This window comes from Lissotriton helveticus, chromosome 10 (genome assembly GCF_964261635.1).
Source record: "Lissotriton helveticus chromosome 10, aLisHel1.1, whole genome shotgun sequence".
In the NCBI taxonomy this organism is placed as follows: domain Eukaryota; kingdom Metazoa; phylum Chordata; class Amphibia; order Caudata; family Salamandridae; genus Lissotriton; species Lissotriton helveticus.
Window position 1 is genome coordinate 13,524,528 of NC_136071.1, and position 25,864 is coordinate 13,550,391.

The following is a 25,864-nucleotide window of genomic DNA, read 5'->3' on the forward strand; positions in this document are numbered from 1 at the left end:
AGAATAAAGTGGTTCTTAGAACAAACCCAAAGTTCTTGCCTAAAGTAATTTCAGCATTCCACATCAATCAGCCAGTGGAATTACCAGTCTTCTTTCCAAAGCCACAGACGGTGGCAGAAAGGGCTCTACATACACTAGATGTTAAAAGAGCCATTTCATACTACATAGAAAGAACACAAGACTTCAGGAAAACTAAACAACTATTTGTAGCATTTTCCCCAACACATAAGGGCAATCCTATCTCTAAAGCAGGCATCGCAAGATGGATTGTAAGATGTATACAAATATGTTACATTAAAGCAAAGAGAACATTAACTGTTCCTCCTAGAGCTCATTCCACAAGAAAACTAGGAGCATCTATGGCATTCTTAGGGAACATTCCCCTAGATGACATATGTAGAGCAGCAACTTGGTCTACACCACATACATTCACAAAGCACTACTGTGTTGATGTACAGGCTGCACAACAAGCCAGAGTGGGCCAAGCTGTATTAAAAACTCTATTTCAGACAGTTGCGACAGACACTGGTGACCACCGCTAGGGAGGTAACTGCTGTACAATCTATTCATAAATGTACCATCTGCAGCCCATATGCCTCGAACGGAATATGCTACTTACCAGTATGCATCTGTTCTTGGCATAGAGGGCTGCAGAGTGGTACATGCCCTCCCTGCCTCCCCGGAAACCTGTGTCTGTCCCAACATTATCTTATTTAGATACATTTACATGGGCATATCTTTATGTACTACACTACACTACTCCATCTAACCCTACTATGGCAAAACAATCTAAGGATGGAGCCGATGCCCATGCGCACTAACACCGAGAGGAGGAGTCACCTATGACGACAAAGACTTCTCCAGAAGAAAAACAAAGTGCAATCATCCGAGCCCAACACCAGATGGCGATCTATTCATAAATGTACCACTCTGCAGCCCTCTATGCCAAGAACAGATGCATACTGGTAAGTAGCATATTCCTTAGTGTTAGATTCCTTACCGCCCCACCCTCCCCCTTTCTGTGAACCGATATCTAGTGTTACGGTATTTCCCTTTGAGGTCCCTAGTTTCATGGCACTAGTGTCGGTCCCTGGCATGGCTCTGCGTTCCTGGCGCGGAAAGCTATGTACAAGAACTGTCGTCCGCGCGCGAGGGCGGCGGCTAAGTACTCCGAAGTCATCCCGGCGACCACCATGACGCCGATGACCGATGCGAAGCCGCAGACTACGCCTACCGACGTGCATGGGTACTGCTACGCAAAACTTTCCGGATCCAGTCTGACGCCTGGGGATATTCTAAGGTAAGGAATCTAACACTAACTACTGTTTCTTACAGATATATTGTTACCGAAGGTAAGTAACTTGTGCTTCAGGCTTCGACTTCCCAGAGTGCCTTTCCCGTCGGAGAAGGACTCTAAGAGGCTGGAGCAGTTCGGCAATCGGTTGTTCTCTTCGGCCAGTTTGGGGCTGCGGTCGATTAACACGTCCGGTCTGTTAGGCTGCTATTCCCACGCAGTGTGGGATACCGTTGCTCAGGTGTTACCTCCGTGTCCTGAAGAGGGCCAGGCTGTGCTGTCCCAGGCTGTGGCCGAGGGTAAGGACACGTCTAAGTTTGCCATTCGGTGTGGCTTAGACACCGCGGACTCCCTCAGCAGGGCGATTTCCACAACTGTGGCGCTTCGTCACCACGCCTGGTTGAGATCTACCGGGTTCTCACCGGATGTCCGGAGCTCGCTCATGGACATGCCATTTGATGGCACTCGCCTGTTTGGTGAGAAGGCCGACAGTGCGCTGGAGCGTTTTAAGGAGACTCGGACTACGGCCAAGTCCTTGGGTCTTAACACCTCTCGTCCGGCCACGTCTACTTTACATTCATTTCGTGGCCATGGAAGGGGCGCCCTGCCCGCTCGTTCAGTCAAAAGCCTGCGCAGAACCAAACTCGGCGTGGAGGCCGCCGTGGCGGCTCCAGGGGCCGGCGTGAGGGTCAGTCCACCTCCGCCTTGCAACATCCGCCTCAAAGCCTTCATAGTCTGAGCTTCGGGACGCAACCCACGCCAGTGGGCGGCAGGATTCGTCTTCACCTTCCCCATTGGCGTTCTGTCACTTCCGACAAGTGGGTGCTACAACTCGTCCGGAGGGGTTACTCCCTCACCTTCGAGTCTGCCCCCCCGGCCATGCCACCTCAGTTCCACCGCATGTTTGGGGATCACTTCGCTCTTCTCCAACAGGAAGTTATGGCCCTCTAGGCCAAGGGGGCCATCAAGCGCGGTCCTGGGCCAGAAGTAGGACGTGGTTGTTATTCCCACTACTTTCTGGTCCCCAAGAAGGACAAAGGGGACTTGCACCCCATCTTGGACCTCAGGAACGTCAATCGCTTCCTCTGGAAGGAAAGGTTAAAGAAGTTGACTCTGGCTCAGGTCTTGACTGCCCTCAACCCTGGATGGTAGTGTTGGACTTGCAGGACGCATATTTTCACATCCCCGTCCTGTCGGCCCACCGGCGTTACCTGCGGTTCACGGTAGGACAGGAGCATTTTCAGTTTGCTGTGCTCCCCTTTGGCCTTACCAGTGCCCCTCAAAAGTGATGGCGGTGGTCGCAGCTCACCTGCGCAGGTCAGGGGTGTCATTCTTCCCCTACCTCGACGACTGGTTGTTGAAGGCTGGCTCACCCCAAGCAGTCGTCAACCACCTTCAGACTACGGCTGATCTCCTGGGGTTCTCCATCAATGTGCCGAAGTCGCACCCTAGTCCCTCTCAGAAGCTCCCCTTCATCGGAGCGGTTCTGGACTCGACGCGGTTTTGGATTTATCCTCCCGAGCAGCGAGTCTGTGATATTCAGGCTATGATTCTGATCTTTCAGCCTCTATCCTGGGTTTGTTAGGATGACCCTCCGGCTCCTGGACCTGATGGCCTCCTGCATCCTGCTAGTGCAACTTGCTAGATGGCATATGTGGGCTCTGTAGTGGGACCTGAAGTTCCAGTGGGCGCAGCATCAGGGCAACCTGTCCAATTATGTCCAGATCTCGGAGGGCACTGCACGACAATTGCAGTGGTGACTCACGAATCGTGATTGGGTCAATGGCAGATCCCTCTCCCTTCCCCAACCGGAGCACACAATGGTGACGGATGCGTCCCTACTGGGATGTGGGGGCCACTTGGGAGAGGTGGTGATCAGAGGCCTCTGGTCTCCGGCAGAGTTCTGGCTCCATATCAACCTTTTGGAGCTTAGGGCGATCGACTTGCTCTGAAGGCATTCCTGTCATCTGTTCAAGGAAGTGTGGTGCAGGTGTTCAGACAATACCACCGCCATGTGGTATTGCAGTAAACAGGGCAGGGTGGGGTCCTGGACCCTATGTCAGGAGGCTCTGCGCCTCTGGACATGGCTGCAACATCAAGGCATTACCTTGGTGGTTCGACACCTTGCAGGTTCTCTGAGCGCCAGGGCGGATGAACTCCGCCACCGGTGCTTGATGGATCATGAATGGCGTCTGAACTTGGACGTGGTGCAAGGTCTCTTTCAGCAGTGGGGAGTGCCTTGGTTAGATCTATTCGCCACAGAAGAGAACGCACAATGTCAATGGTTCTGCGCGTTGTAATTTCCAAGGCGGCACTCTCTCGGAGACGCTTTTTGTTGCGAGTGGAGTTGCGGTCTATTGTACGCCTTTCCGCCTAAAACACTGCTGCCCAGAGTGCTGAAGAAGATTCGGCGCGACTGGGCCCAAGTCATTCCTGTGGCTCCAGATCGGGCACGAAGATACTGGTATCCTGAGCTACTCAACATGGCGATGGATCCCCCGATCCGACGACTGCCTCTTCGGGAGGATCATCTGTCGCAGCAGCAGGGGACGGTCCTCCAGCCGAATCTGTCCTGCCTCCACCTCCATGCGTGGAGATTGGGCGGCGACAGTTGACAGCTTTCGATCTTCCTCCCGAAGTCTGTGATGTAATTCTGGCAGCCAGGCATCCCTCTACTAAGACCGTATACGCCTACAGGTGGAATAAGTTTGTGGCACGTTGCACAGCAAAGGCTGTGGATCCCCTGTCTGCCCCTCTTTCTGAGGTCCTTCTGTTCCTCCTTTCCCTGGACCAGCAGGGCTCTGCTCTGGGCACTAACAAAGGTTATGTTCGAGGCATATGGGCTGCAGATGGTACATTTATGAATAGATCGCCATCTGGTGTTGGGCTCGGATGATTGCACTTTGTTTTTCTTCTGGAGAAGTCTTTGTCGTCATAGGTGACTCCTCCTCTCGGTGTTAGTGCGCATGGGCATCGGCTCCATCCTTAGATTGTTTTTTTCCGCCATCGGGTTCGGATGAGGATCGAAGCGCTCCGGACCGACTTCAACAAAGAAGGTTATAACCGGCGCGTATTCCTTTCCAAATCGACGGTATCGTTATCGAACGCGACTTCACTCCATACCGACGCGATTCGAAGGACGACGACTACGAGAAACTCGACGTAGTCCAGCCCGGGGTCCATGGAAAGGACTCCATTCAAAAAATGTCCAACGTGTGGTGCTAAGTTCCCACACAAGGACCTACACGAAGTGTGCAACCTCTGCTTGTCCCCTGAACACGAATCCAGGGACTGTGAGGCCTGTGCAGCGTTCTCGTCAAAGTCGACGATTAGAAACCGTCGAGCCCGAAGACACGAGGTATCGAGAATGCAGTCACAAGCAATCCCGGAGCTGTTCGAGGACCAGCAACCAGAAGAGGAGGAAGAAGAGGCCGACGAGGCGGGGTCAGAAGCGGACGAGTCCGACGTCGAGGAGATCGACGTCCAACAAACCGTGAGTGACGACGTCCCTTTACCGAAAAACAGACCCCGCACGGTGTCGACCCCGCCCTCGAGCCCGGTCAGACAACCGAAAAAAGTTTCCATCGCCCCGCCTTCGAGCCCGGCAACGAAACAGAAACCGAAACACTCGGTCCCCCATCATAGTGGTTCCGGTTCCGATAAACCAACCACATCGACACCGAAGCACCAGGTCAAGGAAAGCTCGAAGTCGAAGCAGTCCATGTCGACACCGAAGCACGCTTCGGCGCCGAAAACACCCTCGACACCGGGGACATCTTCGATACCGAAGAAATCGGATCCGAACAAAACTTCGGCACCGAAAACACAAATGGACATTTCAAAGAAAAGACACCTTTCGGAACCGAAAACTGCGGTACCGACACAGGAACACGGAACGGATCCTAAACAAAAAACTTTGTTTATTGACCCAAAGACTGGCAAGGTAGTCACAGAGCTACCTAAAAAGAGGAAACATGAACATTTGGACGACAAGGCTCATCCAAAGAAGAGAACAATGGGGACGAATACAACTCCTCCCCCTTCTCCCAAACCTCACACACCATCTTCGCCTATTCCTCACAATAGGCCAGATATTCCTCCCACACGTCCATCTACACCTACAGCAGATGGAGAAAGTGACACAGGGGAGGGGGGACACCCTGGGGATGATGAGGACACAATCCCAGAGGAGGCAGACCCATGGGAGGAGTATAATGTGGGATCAGGTAATGATACCGACCTTGAGTCATATCCCTCAAAACCTTCACCTCCTGATGACAATACTGGGTTTGCACAACTCATTACTAGAGCAGCAACATTTCATAAGGTAGACCTACATACAGAACCTCTAGTACAGGACTTCTTATTAGAGACACTACCTACTGCACAAAGAACATCAGGAACACTACCAATGCTAAAAGGCCTTCTCAGTCATACATCAGAGATATTCAAAGACCCAGTGAGGGCTAGGGTATTGAACCCAAGAATTGATAAAAAATATAGGGCAGCTCCAAAAGACCCAATATACATTAAGGGACAAATTCCTCTAGACTCACTAGTGGTCACAAACGCTCGCAAGAGAGCAAACTCTTTATCTACGGGAGAAGCGCCACCTCCTGACAAAGAGTCTAAACTAATAGATGCCTCTGGCAAGAGAGTAGCATCTCAAGCGGCAAACAGTTGGCGCATAGCTAATACGCAAGCACTACTTGCAAGGTATGACAGAGCGCATTATGATGAATTAGAAACACTCATCAAACATCTCCCTAAAGAACATCAAAAGAGAGCTGATCAACTTATACAAGAAGGGAAGTTAATTACTAACACTTCAATAAAGTGCGCCCTAGACGCGGCAGAAACTGCGGCAAGGTCGACAAATACAAGCATCATGCTAAGGAGACATGCATGGCTCAGAGTGTCAGGATTCAAACAAGAGGTACAAACCTCGTTACTTAATCAACCTTTTGATGGGAAAACACTTTTTGGCACAGGGACAGATGAGGCCCTAGTAAAAATGAAAAAGGATACAGAAACGGCTAAATCAATGGGAGCATTGCAGCAGCCGACACAAAGAGGTTCCTTTCGTAGATCCACCTATAGAGGAGGATCCAAAAGTACAGGTACAAACCAACAGCAAACCTCTTTTACACCTACATCACCCAGAGGTAATTCTAGAGGTGGATACAGGGGTAACAACAACAAGGGTAGAGGTCGCGGAAACAACAACAACCGCAACTCTCCAACCCCAAAACAGTGACTTCATAGAGCTTCCCCCAGACCATATAACACCGGTAGGGGGACGCCTATCACAGTTCCTACCTGTCTGGGAAAACATCACATCAGACAAGTGGGTAAGACAAATTATCCAACATGGTTATTGCCTAGAACTCACAGCTACCCCACCAAACATCCCCCCCAAACAGCGTCCAATGAAACAAGATCACCTGACACTGTTAAAACAGGAAGTAATATCACTGCTAGAAAAGCATGCCATAGAGAAGGTTCCACAGCACCAACAGGGAACAGGAGTATACTCCCTATACTTCCTAATCCCCAAAAAGGACGGGTCTCTAAGGCCAATACTGGACCTAAGACCTCTCAACGCATACATAAATTCGGAACATTTCCACATGGTCACGCTCCAACAAGTACTTCCTTTACTGAAGAAAGGGGACTTTCTTTCTACACTGGATCTAAAAGACGCTTACTTTCATATCCCTATTCACAAAGCCCACAGGAAATACCTCAGGTTTGTGGTAGAAGGACAACATTATCAGTTCAAAGTCCTCCCATTTGGTGTCACGACGGCACCAAGGGTGTTCACAAAATGCCTGGCAGTGGTAGCAGCTCACCTAAGAAGACAACAAATTCATGTCTTCCCATACTTGGACGACTGGCTAATAAAAGCCAGGTCGCAAGAGGAGTGTCTGCAACACACACAAAAGACAATTCAGCTACTACACCAGCTAGGGTTCACGGTGAACTACACAAAGTCACACCTACAACCAAACAAAGTTCAACAATATCTGGGGGCTACCATAGACACAGAAAAAGCCAAAGTGTACCCCAACCCAATAAGAGTCCAAGCAATGCTTACAATCATTCAGAGATTTCAGCCACAACACTCACTAACAGCAAGAGTGTTCATGCAGCTACTAGGTATGATGTCATCCTGCATACTGCTAATACCATATGCAAAACTACAAATGCGTCCGCTACAAGAATGCTTAGCGACACAGTGGAATCAGGCTCAAGGACAGATTACGGATCTGGTGTTGGTAGACGACCGCACACACCGCTCTCTGAAGTGGTGGAACAGAACAAACATTACCAAGGGGCGGTCGTTCCTAGAGCCAATTCCACAGGTGACAATAACAGCAGACGCATCGCTCACCGGATGGGGAGCACATATGGACAAATACACAGTACAAGGAAGGTGGAGTGTGCAGGAAAAAACACTGCACATCAACTATCTAGAACTACTGGCAGTGTTTCTAGCATTGAAAGCCTTTCAGATACATGTTATCCACAAAGCAGTCCTGATCAGAACAGACAACATGACAGCAATGTATTATATTCAAAAACAGGGGGGGACGCACTCTCTCCAATTATCCAGACTAGCACAGGAGATTTGGAGATGGGCCATTCCTCAAAACATCTATCTGTTAGCCGAACACCTACCAGGAGTTCAAAACCAGATAGCAGACATCTTAAGCAGACAGTCGGAACAAATACACGAATGGGAACTGCACCAACAAATACTGCAGCCATTCTTCCAAAGATGGGGACAACCAGAGATAGACCTATTTGCCACTCATCAGAACGTAAAATGCCAAAGCTTCGCGTCCAGGTACCCACACCACCTGTCGCAGGGCAATGCGTTATGGATAAATTGGTCCAACAAATTTGCATACGCTTTTCCCCCTCTCCCACTAATCCCATTAGTGGTCAGGAAACTGCAACAACATTCAATGACCATGATACTAGTAGCACCCACGTGGGCAAGACAGCCGTGGTTCACCACGCTCCTGCAACTCTCACAAGTGCCACATCAAAAGCTAAGAATTCTACCCATGCACCTTACACAGAACCATGGAGAGATAATGCACCCAGATCCAACTCAATTGAACTTAACGATCTGGCTCCTGAAATCCTAGAATTTGGGTACTTAGATCTCCCCCCAAATTGCATGGAAATAATCAAACAAGCGAGACGTCCAACCACCAGAGCATGCTATGCAGCTAAGTGGAAGAGGTTTGCTATACACTGCACTAATAACAATATCAACCCTCTGGACGTATCAACAAGGGAGATTATTTGCTACTTGTTACACTTACAGCAATGTAATCTAGCGTACACATCTATCAGAGTACATCTAGCAGCTATAGCAGCATACCTACAAAATAGGCAGCGCATATCACTGTTCAGAGTACCAGCGATAAAAGCATTCATGGAAGGGCTTAAAAGAGTCATTCCACCAAGATTACCACCTTCCCCAGTCTGGAACCTCAACGTAGTACTCACCAGACTAATGGGGCCACCCTTCGAACCTATGCATAGGTGCGAAATACAATTCCTTACATGGAAGGTGGCATTCCTTATAGCCATTACCTCACTCAGAAGAGTAAGCGAGTTACAGGCATTAACAATACAAGAACCATTCCTACAGATACACCAGAATAAAGTGGTTCTTAGAACAAACCCAAAGTTCTTGCCTAAAGTAATTTCAGCATTCCACATCAATCAGCCAGTGGAATTACCAGTCTTCTTTCCAAAGCCACAGACGGTGGCAGAAAGGGCTCTACATACACTAGATGTTAAAAGAGCCATTTCATACTACATAGAAAGAACACAAGACTTCAGGAAAACTAAACAACTATTTGTAGCATTTTCCCCAACACATAAGGGCAATCCTATCTCTAAAGCAGGCATCGCAAGATGGATTGTAAGATGTATACAAATATGTTACATTAAAGCAAAGAGAACATTAACTGTTCCTCCTAGAGCTCATTCCACAAGAAAACTAGGAGCATCTATGGCATTCTTAGGGAACATTCCCCTAGATGACATATGTAGAGCAGCAACTTGGTCTACACCACATACATTCACAAAGCACTACTGTGTTGATGTACAGGCTGCACAGCAAGCCAGAGTGGGCCAAGCTGTATTAAAAACTCTATTTCAGACAGTTGCGACAGACACTGGTGACCACCGCTAGGGAGGTAACTGCTGTACAATCTATTCATAAATGTACCATCTGCAGCCCATATGCCTCGAACGGAATATGCTACTTACCAGTATGCATCTGTTCTTGGCATAGAGGGCTGCAGAGTGGTACATGCCCTCCCTGCCTCCCCGGAAACCTGTGTCTGTCCCAACATTATCTTATTTAGATACATTTACATGGGCATATCTTTATGTACTACACTACACTACTCCATCTAACCCTACTATGGCAAAACAATCTAAGGATGGAGCCGATGCCCATGCGCACTAACACCGAGAGGAGGAGTCACCTATGACGACAAAGACTTCTCCAGAAGAAAAACAAAGTGCAATCATCCGAGCCCAACACCAGATGGCGATCTATTCATAAATGTACCACTCTGCAGCCCTCTATGCCAAGAACAGATGCATACTGGTAAGTAGCATATTCCCTTTCGGCCATCTCCGCCTTTCTACGGCTTCCTGATCAGCCTTCTCTTCTTCAGTCCCTGGTTGTTAACCGTTTCCTGAAAGGCATTACGCACACGTTTCCTCCCGTGCCGTTCAATATGCCTCAATGGGACTTAACTCTTGTCTTGACATATCTGATGTGCGCTCCCTTCGAGCCCCTTCATAACTGTTGTTTGCGTCGTCTTACTCTCAAGACGGCTTTCCTGGTAGCCATCACCTCTGCCAGAAGAGTGAGTGAGCTCCAGGCCCTTTCTTCCAAACCTCCTTTCCTTTCTGTTCATCCGGACAAGGTGGTTTTGAGGACCCATCCTCCTTTGTTGCCAAAGGTTGTCACGCCCTTTCACATCGGGCAGACCCTCACTTTGCCCACCTTCATTCCGCATCCTTCAAAAGAGGAAGAGAGGCTCGACCGCCTGGACCCAAAACATGCGCTCTCGTTCTATCTGAAGTGCACACGCCAGTTCCGGGTGGATGACCAGCTCTTTCTTGGCTCCGTGGGCGCCCAAAAAGGTTGTGCCGTGCAGGACATTTGTCAGGCAGCTCGTGGGCCTCGCTGCACATGTTAACCAAGCATTACTGTCTTGACAGTCCAGTCCAGAGAGACAGTTTCTTTGGCCGTTCTGTTCTCCGTGACTTTCTGGTGTAATCTTCTCAGACCCACCACCGGGGTTGGTGTTGCTGGGGTATCTATTCTAAGGTAAGGAATCTCACTAACGTCTCTTTCAGATGCACAAGTTACTACTTGTGCAACGATATATCTATAAGAGACATTAGTTAGTGATAGATTCCTTACCGCCCCACCCATCATCCCCGTTCTGCAAAATGATTTCTAGGGTTCAGGTCATCCCTTTCAGGGCCCTAGTTTTATGCACCAATGGTCAGTTTCTTGCATGGCTCTGCGTTCCTGGCGCGGAAAGTCGTGTACAGAACTGACGTCTGTGCAAATGGGTGGCGCCTAAGTAGTCTTAGTGACGTCATCTCAACGTTTACGCCGCTAGCGACGGATGCGGAGCCGCACAATGCCACCTACTGACGCGCAGAGGTACTGCTAGCGAAAACTTTTTGGATCCAGTCTGACGCCTGGGGATATTCTAAGGTAAGGAATCTAATACTAACTAATGTCTCTTACAGATTTATTGTCACACAAGTAGTAACTTGTGCATTCAGACTCATCATTAAAAGGTAATTTTGTCAGGATCACATCCTCTGTCTTAGCGTTTGAGATCAGTCCTGCTTTTGAACCAAGTCTGTGGCCCAGTGCTGCCTCTCTAATCCTAGGTGCTCGTCTGCGTCAATGCTTCCTAGATGGAAATGGGAAAGAGCAAATCTTAATTGAATTGTTGGAATTTTCACCTAACAATGCATAGTATGTGTTACTGACAATCTGCTTTATTTTCCTTCAAGCTTTTTAAATCAGTTTTTGGAGCTGTTTGAGCCGTTACCTTTGAAGGGGATTGTGCATTGGGAAGAACTAATATCCCCTTTCCTCTTGCATTGTAAATAACATGTTTTGTCATCTCTCAGATAACATTCTACCGACTGGGCCTGAAAACTACCCAACTGCCCCGCCTTCCACTGACTGCACTCCCACAAGCCCCGTTCAGCAGCCTCTCATCGCCCAGGATTCTGTTCCACAACCTCCCTTGTCTGAGCTTGGTGACCTTCCTCCGGGGTTGCAGGCCTCGTCTGGTGCAGAAGATAATGGACAGCTTCCGATTCAAGTGGAGCAAGAGGAGCCTGGAGCAGGGGTGTCAAGTGGTGAGGCTGAGGCCACGCAGATGGAATTATCTCCAGCTCCCACCATCAGTAAGAAACTTGAAACCGTGATATTGCCTGTTGTTGCATTGCCCTCCACTTGGTGGGCCCTTATAACGATTTAACAGTTTTTAATTTGAACCAGTGATTACAGTTGGAGACCAAAGGCACTTATTTTTGGGGACCAGCATGTTTGCAGTATGAAACTTTTCTGGATTCGCATGCCATGCATTATTCAACCATCCAGTGATTGGGTCCGGAATTGTCTTTGTAATCATCTATGATTCCCCATCCCAGGTCATCGAACTTTTGGTGTCTTTTTTTCTATCCCAGACACTTACCCCGAGATTCTTTGTGCGTGGTCGCTATTTTCAGATTTCTTTTTCCCTGCTGTTTGGTCTTAAGTAGAGCAAGAACGTGGCACATTTTTTAGGAAAATCTAGTTTTTAATTGAACGATTATTGTACAAACATCAAAATCCTGAAGAAAACCCAAGATTATCAGATGTCAATGAAAGTAGGTTTACAATGGTCGTATGATGGAATCACGTATTCGATTACCCTGGTGCCTTTACAACGCGGCAGTCTCAACACGGTACCATTACCACGCATTATCTTTTACACACATCTTTACAACGAATATGCCTTCACTACAAATATCGTAGTAAAGGCATGATTTGATGAAGGCATATGCTTGTTAAAGGTTAATTGCGGTAACAGTACATGCTTTGTAATCGCTGGCACCCAGCACGGCCCCTCCCACATACTGAGTCCTATACACCACTCCTCCCCTCCCCCCCCCAGCCCTGAAACCTAATACCAGCCTCCCAGCCCGAAAACACACCAGCACCTCCCCCCCACGCCCAGTCCTGAGCCCTAAAACCCTTCTCCCAGCCCTAAAAACTACTCCCCAAGCCACGCCCCTATCCCTTTGATGTCCCCACAATTTTCTCTTTTTTTAACCTTAAAAACCTCCCTCCCCCTGCCCTTTAGCTCCAAGCCTAGAGCGCGGACTACCTTTACGACTTGTACGCCTTTACAACAAAAATCGTTGTAAATGCATGCATGGTAATGGAATGGGCTTTGTAAAAGCAAGCGTGGTAACACTTACGTTGTAATGGCATGCGCGATTGAGACTGCATGGTAATTTCTGTTTCGAGTTTACAAGGAGGAAAAAAGATGTTTTGTCAGTAGCTCAGCATTGGAGCGACGGGACACAAGGGTCAGCAAATGGAGCATACACCCTTTAGATTCTGCCTGAAGTGCCACCATACGTAAAACAGTGAATGGCCTCCAGAAGGTTTGCAACCTTTGCCTATATAAAGGCCACAGCCCCAGGATCTGTGATGCATGTGCACAGATCCATTCCAAGACCCTGAAGACTAGGGAGAAACATAGGTGGGCTCATGACTCCATGATCCAGTCGCACAAAAATACCATTGAAGGACCTTGGCCTGTACAGCAACAATGAAAATATTGCGGGAACCGAGATAACCCAGTGAGAAGGCTCCAATGCTGAAGAAATTGTCGAAACCAAGAAGAAGCCAAAGAAGTAATCAGACAAGTCAAAGAAGCACTAGGCAGCCAGGAGCATGATGGGGCTGAGCCAAAGCATTCAGATTTCAAGTGGAAGGCCACCTCAACACGAAAGTCAGCGGAAATCGAGAGTAAGCTTTAACAAAAAATCCCAATGGGTTGAGTTTGAAAAGCACCATTCGCAGTAAACCTTCAAAACCAGCCTCCACTTTGAAAGGCGATCAAGAGCGTGGGAGAGAAAATAAGCTCAAGAGCAGGAGGCTTAGTCGATCAACATTGAACAAAGAGCTCTCTCCATTGAGAGAAAAAAATGAATGCTCAAAGCTGAAATGGAGGCCCTCCTAAAGAGGAGATATGATAGACATCTAGCTGCAGGTTCCTTACCTTTGAACTTCCAGGCATCAGGCTTCACATCAACCTTCTGGAGCTCCGGGCGATTTGTCTTGCACTGGAGGCATTCTTTCCCTCTGTCCGAGGAAGAGTAGTGCAGGTGTTCAAGGATAACACCATCGCCATGTGGTACTGCAACAAACAGGGCGGGGTGGGGTCATGGACCCTATGTCAGGAGGCCCTCCAAGGCATTTCCTTGGTGGTTCAACACCTGGCAGGTTCTCTGAACCCCAGGGCGGACAAACTCAGCCGCAGGTGTATGATGGATCACGAATGGCGTCTTCACTCGGAGGTGGTGCAGGGTCTCTTTCAACAGTGGGGAGAGCCGTGGTTAGATCTATTCCCTACTGAAGAACACGCGCAATATCCGCGATCTTGCGCGTTGGAATTTCCAAGGCGGCATTTGCTAAGCGACGCTTTTGGTTGCAAGTTGCGTTACAGTCTGTTGTACTCCTTTCCGCCTATGCCATTTCTGTCGGGAATGTTGAAGATCTGGTGCGACCGAGCCCAAGTCATTCTTGTGGCTCCAGATTGGGCACGATGAGTCTGGTATCCCGAGCTGCTCAACATGGCCATCGATCCTCCGATCACACTGCCTCTTCGGGAGGATCATCTGTCGCAGCAGGAGGTGACGGTACTCCACTTGAACGTGTCCAGTCTCCACCTCCTTGCGTGGAGATTGATCGGCGGCAGTTGACATCTTTCAACTTGCCTCCTGAAGTCTGTGACGTAATCTTGGCAGCCAGGTGTCCCTCCACAAAGACGATATACGCCTGCAGGTGGAACAGATTTATGGCATGGTGCACTGCAAAGGTTGTGGATCCCCTTTCTGCCCCTCTTTCTGAAGTACTCTTGTTTCTTCTCTCTTTAGCCCAGCAGGGCTCTGCTCTGGGCACTATCAAGGGCTATCTTTCAGCCATCTCTGCCTTCCTTCGGTTGCCAGATCAGCCTTCTCTTTTCAAGTGCACAGTAGTTAACCGTTTCCTAAAAGGCTTAATGCATCTTTTCCCTCCAATCCCCTTCATTATGCCTCAGTGGGACTTGAATCTTTTGCTAACCTATTTAATGTGTGCTCCCTTTGTGCCGCTGCATAACTGTCCTTTACGTCTTTTGACTCTTAAAACTGCTTTCCTGGTAGCCATCACCTCTGCCAGAAGAGTGAGCGAGCGCCAGGCTTTCTTCTAAACCTCCTTTCCTGTCTGTTCATCCGGACAAGGTGGTTCTCCGGACACGTCCATCCTTTCTTCCTAAGGTGGTCACTGCCTTCCTAATTGGGCAGACCATTACTTTGCCCACCTTCTTTCCGCCTCCTTTAAAGAAGGAAGAGAGGCTCCACCGTCTGGACCCAAAGCGTGCGCTCTCCTATCTGGATCGCACAAAACCATTCCGTGTGGATGATCAACATTTTGTTGGGTACGTAGGCGCAAAAAAGGGTTGGGCCGTACACAATCTCATCATTTCTCGATGGGACGTGTTGTGTATTAAGCCTCGTTACTCTCTGGCTAAAAAGGAGTCTCCAGACGGGCTATGCGCTCCCTCCACCAGGGCGACGGCTGCCACTACTACCTTCAAAAGGGGAGTGCCTCTGAATGACATCTGTCAGGCAGCCACATGAGCAGCGCTGCACACTTTCACCAAACACTACTTCCTGGACAGCAAAGTCCGGAGAGACGGCTTCTTTGGCTGTTCTGTTCTCCAGGATATTCTGGTGTGATCTTGATTCACAGACCCAGCACTGGGGTTGGTATTGCTGGGGTATCTATTCTAAGGTAAGGAATCTATAACTAATGTGTTTCTTTCAGATGCACAAGTTACTTACCTTTGGCAACGATATATCTGTAAGAAACATTAGGTTCGAGGCATGTGGGCTGCTGAATTCATATCTGTGCATAGATCGCCGCCTAGTGTTGGGTCCGGATGATTGCACTTTGTTGTCTTGGAAGAGTCTTCGAAGTATCACGAGATAGGTGACTCCTCCCCTAGACTACAGTGCGCATGGGCATCCTCTCCATCCTCGGATTGTTTTTTTCCGCCATTGGGTTCGGATGCTAACTCCAACTTCGGAATCGAAAACAAAACTTTCTTAAAGGCCTTCGACTTCGACGGTATTGTTCTTGCTCGGTACCTCTCTACTCGATCCAGCTTTCCATCTCCCATTGGACGTCGACGCAGGCCGTTGGGCCTTTTCGACGCCACGTGGCCACCTTTTAAAAATGCTGGAAAGAAGCCCTTTTAAAAGGTGCCCACAATGCCACTCCAAGTTCCCACATACTGACAAACACTCAGTATGCAACAAGTGCCTTTCCCCAGACCATAGGGAAGAAACCTGCCCGGCCTGCGCCCAGGTTCGGTCGAAGAAAACAGTACAGATCCGACGGGCCGCTAGGCAAGAAATGCAGCGACAGGCACCGGAACCGGACAACATCTTCGATGATGACCAAGACCTACCGGACGCTCAAGACTCGGACCTAGAGAACGTCACCGTCGAGGACTACTCTGACTCCGATGACGAGATCCCGCCGGGGAAAATCGTGAGTACACAGCCCCCGACACCAATAAGCCCATTACCAAAGGCTCCGGTCGAGGCATCGCCAAAAGGCCTTAGCCAAGATCATAAAAACTTATTGCTAGCCCCGCCGTCCTGCCCGGCTCCGAAATCAAAACAGATACCTTTAGAGACCCCAGGGCCCAGTAACATCGCCCCGAAGAAGGTTCCAGAGCCTAAAAAAGTCATCGACCCGAGGGGCGTCGAACCAAAAAAGGCCGTACAGCCAAAAAGCGTCGGGCCAAAAAGACTGTCGACCACAAAAAGGCCACTCAGCCAAGAGACGTCGACCCCAAAGAGGTAGTCGAACCGAACAGGGGCTCGCAGCCTAAGGGTGCCGAACCAAAAAAGGTCGCCGACCAGAATTAGACTACCGCTCCAAAATTTGAATTTAAAATTTGAATTTAAAAGCATTTATTTAGCGCGCTTATACCCAGCCCAGCGGTTTCATGGCGCTGTAGGAGCTACTACTAGCAAACAGCAACAAGAGGGACAGGTTAGACAGCAAAAGCTCTGGAAAAGAGGAAGGTTTTCAGATTCTTCCGGAACTCCAAATAGGAGGTTGTGGATCTGAGTGTCATGGGGAGGGAGTTCCAGAAGGCAGGTGCATGGACCGCAAATTTCGCCCCACCTGCTCTCTTTTTCTTAAAGCGAGGTGTAACCAGGAGTGCCATGTGGGTAGAGCGGAGTTCTCTGCCCGGCAGGTAGGGTTTGATGGCTGAGCATATAAACTCAGGGGCAGTGCCCATCCTAGCCTGGAAGGTGAGGCAGCCTAGTTTGAATAAGGACCGCTCTCTCACGGGCAGCCAGTGCAGTGATTTCAGCAGTGGGGTTGCTCGATGGAACTTGGGCAGCCCATGGATCAGGCGGGCAGCCTGATTTTGCACTAGCTGCAATCGGTGTATGGCATAGGCCGGTGCGCCGTTATAGATTATGTTCCCATAATCAAGGCGCGAGAGCACCATTGCCATCACAATTATTTTCAGTGCCGGGAGGGAGAAGAAGCGAGATATATTCCTAATTATCCGGAGGGAAAAAAAGCAAGAGGAAACTACCGAACTGACCTGGGGGTTTACAGATAGTTGGGAATTGAGAAAGATCCCAAGGGTTTTAACTTTAGGAACCGGGAGGGGGGGGACACCGAGTGAAGGGGGCCAAAACGAGGGGGACCAGGGGCTGCAACCACCTCCTGTCAAGACCAGCTCTGTCTTGTCAGGGTTGAGTTTAAGGTGGTTGCAGTTCATCCAATCTTGGATGAATAACCTAACGGTTTGAAAATTCTGAACAGAGGAGGGGGAGGGGGAGTGAGAGAGGTTAAAGATAAGCTGGAGGTCATCGGCGTAATTAAACACCATGACCTCGAGCTGCTGCAATGAAAAAGAAGGGGATAGATGTATAAATTAAACAAAAGAGGGGATAGGGAAGAGCCCTGAGGGACGCCGCACTCCACCTTTCGTGAGGAGGCAGTAAAACCAGCGAGATGAACAGCCTGTGCCCTGTCACACAGGAAGGAATTAAGCCAGGAGAGGGCAGAGCCCTCTATGCCCGCCGCCCTGACACGAGTGAGAAGAGTGGAGTGATCCACCGTGTCAAAAGCGGCGGACATGTCCAAGAGGACAAGGGCTTGCGGGAGGTTGATGTCAATACCCTCGCGGAGTCCGTCCATCACTGAGATCACTACCTTCTCTGTGGAGTGTAGAGGTCGGAAGCCCGCCTGGCAAGGGGAGAGGCAATGATTTGCCTCCACATAAGTGCTCAGGGTACTCGTGACGTGGGTTTCTAAGACCTTTCCCAAATAGGGCAGGAGGGAGATGGGGCGGTAATTAGCTGGGGACAAGGGGTCAGCGCCGGTTTTTTTTAAGATCGGGATGATGACTGCTGATTTGTGAGAGGAGGGAACCACACCATTACTTAGTGAGTCATTAAGAAGCGTGAGGGGAGGGGTAGGACTAGCCGAGAATATCTCTTAAAACATGGGCGGGACCAAAATCCAAGGGGGAACCCGACTTCACCCGTCGAAGCAGAGGAAGGAGTGAGTCCTTGGTCAGCAGAGGAATGCTAGCCAGTTTGGAAGTGGAGGGGGGAGGGGGCGGGTTGACAAAGGTTAACGAAGGAGGTGGTATATTAATTTTTATCTGTGCGACCTTCTCGATGAAAAATTTGTTTAGCGAATCAGAGATGTTGGGAGGGAGGGACTGTTGTCGTAACTCTATCGGATGCTGCCAGTTCATGGACGGTAGCGAAGATCTCTTTGGATTGACTCTGCCGCTAAAATCCTTCCTGAGTAATATTCTGTCTTAGCCTTAAGAATGCCATTTTTGTAAGTCTGTAAGGCAGAATGGTATGCGGATTTCAGTAAAGGGCTATAGGCTCTCCTCCAAGCTCTCTCAGCTCTCCGTGCAGCTAGTTTTTTCACCTTAAGGTCAGAGTGGAACCACCTATTGGCTGCATGGGCTCTCTTAACCGTAATCCGCCTTAGGGGAGCGAATTCGTCGCCCGATTGAATCAGCCAATTATTGATCGATTCCAATTGGTCTGAGGCTGCAAGGCCTGAGAGGTCAGGGCTGGACTCGGACAAGGACGGGCTGAAGGACGGCATATCGGCTTTGCCCCATTTCCTAATCCAGGTGTTCTTGGGGAGCGGGGGCTTAACCTCAGGGGATAGTGCAAGGGAAAAGGAAATGAGAGAATGGTCCGACCAAGGGCAGGGAGAGATGGTGGGGGGCGTTGAAGGGACATTTAGGGCCCAGATTTGGTCCAGTGCATGACCATGAATATGAGTGGGGCTATGAATGTGAGGCACAAAGTTCAGGTTAATCATGAGTGTAGGAAGGTAGATCCCTGACTATGGTTGCCCCCAACTTTTTGCCTGGTGTTTTGCTGGTTTTCTGACTTAGTTGACCTGGGGCCCTGCTATTCAGGACCCCAGGCCTACTGCTCTCTCTCTGTAAAATGGATTCCATGTACCCTAGGTACATATCTAAATTGGATACTGAGTCACCTTATCAGTCCCTGTACAGTGTACCTTAGGTACCCAGGGCATAGGTGTACCCAGGGCCTACCAGGGGCTGCAGCATGTATTATGCCACCCCTGGCTGGCCATCCAAATCTGACACAACTGGCTGCACGACAGCTGGGGCAAGGTGGTGTAATCACCCTTTGCTTTAGATATAGTATCCCTATATCTAAACCTAAATGGACACACAGATCTCCTATCAGTCACTCCTATGGCAGGCCTTGACAATCCTGAAGGCAGAGTGCTTGGAATCGTGTGAGATAGTGCTCTGGCATGAGCTGAGCCTGTCTGCCGCTTTCGGGATCCATCCCTTAGCCGTTTCCATGATATCGCATACCATATACTCTTAAGTGCATTATAATCCTCGCGGTTATATGCCAACTCCGGTATCGCTTTATCAAAACATGTCGAGTAAGGTGTCATACGAATTGGAATACTAACCCCTCGCCAATTCTGCCGACGGTGTTAGCATTCCACCCTTCTAGAGGGACACGACATGTATGTAACCTGTAACCCCGGTTAAAGTCAGACAGAGCCTTAGCTCCACAAAATGGATGCTGCCACCGAGACACAAGTCTGCCCTCCTGCTGCTGGGAGTCCTCCCAGCCCAGGAGGCAAGGACAAAGGGTTTCCTGCCAGGGGCGGTGCCAGCACCGTCCCAGACAGGATTTTGTGTATCCTAGGTAGGCAGGGCTTTAGAGGAAGGTGACTGCAAGTGGCACCCCGGTGCTCACTGTGCATAGGCCGACTGGAACCAGTTCCAGGGGCACTCCAGCCCCTGATCTGGGGAAAGCCCGCCAAAGGAGAGGGGTGTAACCACCCCCCTCCTAGTCCCACCCATAGGGCAGGACTTAGTCGCGGGCCAGCCCCTTTTTGCAGGATAACGGTAGGACCTGGCCCCCTTCCAAATCAGATCATCTTTGAATCCTGAAACTACTTTCCACGAAAGGAACTCAAGACTTCTTCCCAAGATTCTCCCTTGTGACTAAGGAGTAGTCACCCTGCAGCAGCAGGCACCAACCAAGCATCGCGGTTTGTTGCCAGTCTCTCCTTCGGATCAAGACTGCTCCAGCACGACGAGAAACGGCTTCCCTGGCACCTCTGACCTCATTCTACATCATCAGCCCAGCTGTGATCCGTGGGTGTGACGAGACCTCGAGGGACCGGCCATCTTCAGAACTGCACGACGCTTGTCCAGCACGACCACCGAGTGACCCTCGACCGAGTGCTTTGGGGTAAGAGAAGCCCCGACCCTGAGCAGCTCCAGCACCGAAGTTCAGCCCCCCTGCATCCACGAGATCTGCGTGGGGCCCTTCTGCTCTTTGCTGCCAACCGCGTTGTCCAGGTCGCTTGCCCGTTGGCTAGTGGCCCCCTCACGACGCTCCACGACGACAAACACTGCTGGTCTGGTTGCTCCAGACTAGCCCTTGCTTCCCTCCAAAAGAGGAGCACCCTGGACCCTCCTGGTCCACTCAAGACGCCATTTTAGGTCCACCGCGTGGGCCTTGCATTTGCCAAGACTTGTTGCCCAATCCTGGGTCCAGCGACGTCGACAGCAAGAACCTTCGTGGGACAGCTCGCACCTCCATCCTGGTCGCCGACAACGCCTCCTGGTCCGAGAGACTGCAGAGCCCAGCAGCGCCCACTCACCTGGCTGAGGTGACTTCGTCCGGTGCCATCCTGGTGCCCACTCAAATCACTGGCTAGTGATTCAGAACTTGGTCCCCTCTGCTTACAGGTTTCTTCTTCCCTGATCCAGGCTTGGATCACCACGAACTCCTTTACTGGCCGCCTGCCAGCAACTTCTTTCTTCAGGCTCCTGGATCTTCAATGAGGGTTTCCGACGCAACTTCAACCCTACGCAGCCGCAGCCCCTGGGCTAGGTAACCTGAGTACTCCGGTGCTCCAGCATAGTCCAACACCCTAAGTGTTCGGATCCACTCTTGTTTTCGACCCACCTAGTCTGGTTCGCCCGAGAACAGTAACTTTGCAACTGCTAGCCTCCATAGACTTTTTCCCGCCTTACGCGTGAGAGTTCCCACTCTGCACACGACGTCCACAGGCCTCCTGCATCTAACCCCAGTGTTTAGAATTGTAGGCCTAGCGATTCCTGAGTCTAGAAAAGTACTACTTACCTGCTAGCAAGTTCGCATTCCACTTACTGTGTATATGGTTTTTCGTGCCCCTAGGGCATTTGTGTAAATTGTGCGACTTAAAGTATTTTCGTAAGAGTTTTGTTGTGTGCCTAGCACCCTGTCCTCATAAAGAGTACAGGGTTGTTGTGATTCTAATAAATACACTGTTTATTTTTGATAACAACTTGTGTGGTGTCCTTTCACTGGGTGTTCAAGGGGTAATGTGATGGTAAAACAGCTGGCTTAACACGCCCTCTAGAGTCTTAGCCTTAGACTGCTCGTATCCATGCTACTAGGATAGCTAGTCTATAAGGTTAACTTACAACCAATCATCAATAAGGGTTGTTTGGACTGATACATAGTGATCACTAGAATAGTGAGCACTGCATATCAGGCCAACTTCTCACAATGAGGTCGGTGAAATCCTTGGAGTGAGAGGTTTCGGCGGGGTCGTTAGGCCAATAATTAAAGTCCCCTAGGACTAAGACTGACGAATTATTTATCGCCAGAGTAGCCAGGAGATCTTGAAAACTAGGGATGAAGGATGAAATGAGTTGAGGGGGGCGGTAGACCAGGACGCAGGTCAAAGGGGTTTGGTATGAAGTCGAGCGCGCTACCAAGTAGTCCACTTCAGGGATTATAGGAGAGGGGAGGATCTGAAAGTGCAAGTCAGCACGAGCTATCAAGGCTACTCCTCCGCCCGTCTTGCCCTCAGGCCGATCCGCTCGGATGGCAGAATGTGAAGGGGGCAATGCAGCTAGAACATTGGGCAGGGAGTCCGCTCTGAACCAGGTCTCGGTTAGAAACAGGAGATCAGGTTCATGCGTGTCAATATAATCAAATAGTTCGTACTGATGTTGAACAGCTGACCGGGTGTTAAGTAGGGCAGCCGAGATGTTAAATACCGGTGTTTGAGGATTGAAGGGAAGGGGTGGGGTGGGGGGTAGGGTAGAAGGCAAAAGTGTCAACTGGGTAACAATCTCCGGAGGAGGATAAAGAGACGGAGTAAACAAACCAAGGGAGGTCACACAATTGAATACTGTGAGAGGAATGGTACCAGGGGTCCAGTAGGAGCAAAGCTGTGATGGAGTGTATCTAATCAGCTGAGCAGAGTGGGGTGCCCCGGCCGGCCGCGGACGGGCGCAGACGGGCTTGCCTTAAATCGGCGCGCTCGTCCGCTGCGCTTCCGGTGGGGGCACATGCTTTATAGCAGAGAGGAGAGGGGTCTAGAGGGGGCGTGGCTACGGAGGTGGGCGTGTCCTAGCGACCGGCCAATCCCGTCGCTTCAGCAGGAAATTCTAGCCTACGTCAGCAAGCAATCTGCTGAGTAGGTGAGGTGGTGCAGATACGGCGCAAAGTAAAAGAAATCAATACAGTTTTTAACCAAATAGTTAAAAAATGAGCTGTCTGTGCCCTGCTCCCGGCTGTGCCTCAAGAGCTGTGAGTAGTGCAAACAACTCCATCGATCCTTCCAAGGTCGCGGACAAAAAGGGGGCTGTACCGAAGCCGTAGCACAGCCGGACAAAGCTGTCGACCCAAAGATAAGTGCTCCGAAGAAGACACCAGTCGATCCGAAGAAGGTCGACTCGGGAAAGGACACTCATCCCAAAAAGCCTACAGAGCACAAAAACGTGTCGACCCGAAAGCTCCAGTCGACCCCGAATCACTCGTCGACCCCGAACAAGGGCCCGAGCCGACAAAAAGCAGGAAAACACCAAAAGTCGTCGAAAAAGCCAGGACTGTAGAGGAAGAACTCTTCCACCCAGATCCATCAGACGACCAAGCTAAAATATACATCAATCCAGACACTGGTAAAGTTACCATCCTGCACAGAAAGAAGAGGCCTGTGGACTCTGGCTCACATTCCCCTATTCCATTGGAAAAAAAAGGACTTTGGGACTTCTCCCTCTAGACCCTTCATTCCTTTTCAGCCTATCATGCCTACTACACCCTTTAATCCTTACATTCCTTACTCTCCTTCTCACCACGGGGACAATGAGGATAACATGGGGGATGAGTCACAACCTCAATATGATTTCCCACAAGAACCTCAACCACAAGAGGAACCATGGGAGGAGCCAACAGACCCTTACAACACCCACCCCATCCCTGATGTACCCTCTTATCCTACTAAGCCTTCCCCTACAGATGACACCGTAGTCTTCAATCAACTCTTAGACAGGGCAGCACAATTCCACAATGTAGATATGCATAATGACCCTGTTGAGGAAGACTTCTTATTTGACACCTTCCCCACTTCAGAAAAAAGTGTAAGAACACTTCCCATGTTAAAAGGAGTTCTGAAACATGCACCTGACATATTTAAGGATACAGCCAGGGCACGGGTAATCAATCCCAGAATAGAGAAGAAGTATAGGGCTGCTCCTACAGACCCTACTTACATCAGGGGACAGTTACCACTAGACTAACTGGTAGTGGCCAATGCACGTCAACGGGCCAACTCCCAAACAGGGGAAGCACCTCCCCCTGATAAAGAGTTAAAAATACTGGAAGCATTAGGCAAAAGGGTAGCAGCACAAGCCTCCAACTCATGGAGGATTGCTAACACACAAGCCCTACTGGCTCGTTACGACAGGGTGCATTATGATCAACTCGAAAGCCTAATGCAACACCTGCCTAAGCCCTTTAAAGCACAAGCTAATGACCTCATACAAGAGGGGAAATTTATAACAAACTCCTCCATCAAATGCGCGCTTGACGCAGCAGACACCGGAGCTAGGTCGATTAACACTAGCGTCCTATTACGCAGACAAGCATGGCTGCGTATTTCCGGGTTTAAGAATGAGGTGCAGTCCACCATTCTTAACCAACCTGTCAATCAAGATTTTCTATTTGGCTCTGCTGTCGACACCAATTTGGATAAAATGAAAAAAGACGCAGAAACCGCAAAATCAATGGGGGCATTGCAATTTCAGCAACACAGGGGCTCCTTTTGGCGCTCCTCATACAGGGCAACTACACGAGGAAATACCTCGCAAACATCTGCCTCATACAAAAGTAACACACAAGGTTCCTTCACAAAGAACACAAACACAGGAGGTTATAGGGGCAACAGTAACCAGGGAAGAGGGCGTGGAGGCAATAACACCAGAGCCTCCACTGCCACAAAACAGTGACTTCATTACGCTGACTCCAGACCACATAACACCGGTCGGAGGTAGACTCCAACAGTTCCTACCTGTCTGGCACGCAATTACCACGGACAGGTGGGTGAGAAATTATCCAGCTTGGCTATTGCCTAGAACTGACTTCTACACCACCAAACATACCACCCAGACATCGTCCTATGTCCACGGAACACATCACCCTGCTCCTACAAGAGGTGAAATGCATGCTGGAAAAGGGGGGCATAGAGCAAGTCCCTTTCCACCAGCAAGGGACAGGAGTATACTCCCTATACTTCCTTATTCCCAAGAAGGACAGCTCCCTCAGGCCAATATTGGACCTCAGACCCCTAAATCAATATATACTATCGGAACACTTCCATATGATCACACTACAGCAAGTGCTCCTGTTGCTCCAACAAGGAGATTTCCTAGCAACACTGGACCTCAAGGATGCGTATTTTCACATACACATCCATCCAGCCCACAGAAAATACCTCAGGTTTACAATAGAAGGTCAACACTACCAATTAAAGGTTTTGCCCTTCGGGGTTACCACGGCTCCAAGAGTGTTTACAAAATGCTTCGCGACAGTGGCAGCACATCTCAGAAGGCAACACATCCATGTGTACCCCTATCTGGACGATTGGCTAATACAAGCGAAATCGTACCAACAGTGCGCAGCACACACATCTCAAACACTTCAGTTGCTACACAGTCTAGGGTTTTCTATCAACTACCTAAAATCACATCTGCAACCATCCCACACACAGCAGTACCTTGGAGCCACTATAAATACCTCAGTGGCAAAGGCATATCCAAACTCAGCAAGGATAGCCAGCATACAGATACTCATTCGGAAATTCCTGCCGCAACACTCTCTGCCAGCTCGAGTCTTTATGCAGCTCATAGGCATGATGGCCTCCTGCATATTCATTGTCCCCCATGCCAGACTTCAAATGTGCCCATTACAAGAATGACTTGCACGGCAATGGAACCAGGCTCAAGGACAGCTAAAAGACCTAGTGTTGGTAGACAGTCGCGCTCACAACTCTCTGCAGTGGTGGAAACCACAAAAACCTTTCCAAGGGGCGACTGCTCCAAGAGCCGGTTCCACAAATAGTACTAACAGCGAACGCATCACTGACAGGCTGGGGAGCCCATCTCCTTCAATACACAGTGCAAGGGCTCTGGACAAACAAACAGAAAAAGCTACATATCAACCAACTAGAATTGCTAGCGATATTTCCTAGCCCTGAAAGCATTTCAGAAGTACTTGTACAGCAAGACGGTGTTGATTCGGACGGACAACATGACCGCAATGTACTATATCCAGAAACAGGGAGGAGCGCACTCTCCACAGCTGTCCCATCTGGCACAAAGCATATGGAAG

General features: G+C 49.7%; 1 protein-coding gene across 2 annotated transcripts in view; it reads left to right on the forward strand.

Moving 5' to 3' along the window:
- The window catches only part of HUWE1 (HECT, UBA and WWE domain containing E3 ubiquitin protein ligase 1), a 1,655,742-nt gene that overhangs the window by 1,223,020 nt on the left and 406,858 nt on the right, over positions 1 to 25,864 (forward strand). For both annotated transcript variants that reach the window (XM_078664564.1, XM_078664565.1), the window contains one exon: positions 11,495 to 11,776. In XM_078664564.1, coding sequence (XP_078520690.1) covers positions 11,495 to 11,776 — 282 coding nt within the window. The remainder of the gene's footprint in view (positions 1 to 11,494; positions 11,777 to 25,864) is intronic.